The sequence below is a fragment of the Pelophylax lessonae genome (genome assembly GCF_965119305.1).
Source record: "Pelophylax lessonae genome assembly, chromosome: 1".
NCBI lineage: Eukaryota > Metazoa > Chordata > Amphibia > Anura > Ranidae > Pelophylax > Pelophylax lessonae.
The window spans coordinates 229,113,074-229,114,592 of NC_138768.1; the positions used below are offsets into that span (position 1 = coordinate 229,113,074).

The 1,519-nt window shown below is 39.5% G+C and overlaps 1 protein-coding gene across 1 annotated transcript in view; it reads left to right on the top strand.

The window, feature by feature from the left end:
- RNF34 (ring finger protein 34) overlaps positions 1-721 on the top strand; it is a 73,732-nt gene extending 73,011 nt beyond the window's left edge. Inside the window, exon 7 of the mRNA XM_082273854.1 lies at positions 502-721. Coding sequence (XP_082129980.1) covers positions 502-689 — 188 coding nt within the window. The 3' untranslated portion in view covers positions 690-721. The remainder of the gene's footprint in view (positions 1-501) is intronic.
- Positions 722-1,519: the final 798 nt, after the last annotated feature.

The window sequence follows — 1,519 nt, forward strand, 5'->3', positions numbered from 1 at the left end:
AATGTGCTGTGTTGTACCCAAGTCAATCGATTTACCCAAGTTGATCCAATCGGCCTGACCATACATGAATCAAATCTCAGCTGGTTGAGCAGGGACAAAATCAAACCATCTATGGTCGGCTTAAGAATTGGGATGGGCGATAGCAGCTGTTTTTTGCTATGTGTTGATTATGGTTCATGTGTATCTTTCTCAAAGCTTATATGAAAAAAACATTTAAACCAACAGTGGAAGAGGGGGGGGGGGGTAGGTGAAGCAGGATGCTGGCAACACCTTATCAGACACCAATAAAGAGTGGTTGGGAAGGGTTTCTGAACCACCCAGACGTGAGATGGTTCCCTAGCAAGAACCAACTATTATTCCATGTCCATGGATACTGTTACTTCATGAACAGACTAATGGTATAAGGAGTAATGCAGGTTCCGTGCCCATCATAATCCTTTCATTTTTGCAGCTCTCCCCTCCTCCTCTTGGATAACTTTCTAACATATCTGTCTCTTTCAGAACGAGATCGGCTGCAGCTGACTGGTACTGATGACAACCTCTGCCGTATTTGCATGGATGCTTTAATTGATTGCGTTCTCCTGGAGTGTGGCCATATGGTAACATGTACCAAATGTGGCAAGAGGATGAGCGAGTGTCCAATCTGCCGGCAGTACGTGGTGCGGGCTGTTCACGTCTTCAAATCCTAAATATCCAGACCAAATAAAATGTGTGACTTGGCTCTACGTCTTGGGGCTCAAAGTGTGTAAAAAAAATGGAAAAATGGTTTTCTGTATAGCTTCTGAGTGATATGTTGTTAGAGATGTTTTGTAATACAGTTACAGTTAGGATGTATACATGAGAAGTGTTCAGACAACTGCATGCTGGTGTGTGTTATGAATCTGGAATGAATGATCTCATTCTAAGAAATAAAATATTTACTTGTGGAATGGAAGACTAAAAACATGTTTATTAAAGTAAATACCCCCATTGCATTACTGATGATTTTCGAATCTTAAAGTGGAGCATTTAAAAAATTGTTAGGACTAGTACACATGATCAGAAAATTGGACAAAAAATACTGCTTTTAAAGCGATCGTATGATAATCTGATTGTTAGTACACAGCTGCCAAGAGCCAATCACAACAGTTCATCTGAAATTATCCGAAAAATACAAACATTTTTTTTGTACCGTACCAGATTGTACAATTTTTATTTTAATCTGAAAAAAATCAGAATGCAAGAATACATTATAACACAATGCAACACATTGCATCAATTTTGAACTTGTATTCTGTTGTACGAGAATTTTTATAAGGTTAGTAACCTTTTCATTTTCGATATGAGACTAGCATGCAAAAAAAAATGGACGATCATTCGTTTGATATTTTCATTGTGTGTATGAGGCTTAAGGAGGAAGAATTTCTCCTTCGTTCATCCACGGACACAGCGCTCTATAAATCCTATATTGCCTCCTCCAGGAGTAGGACTAGGCAGAACAAAAAACACCAGGCTACGCCCATGGGCCGTCCTCAGCTGG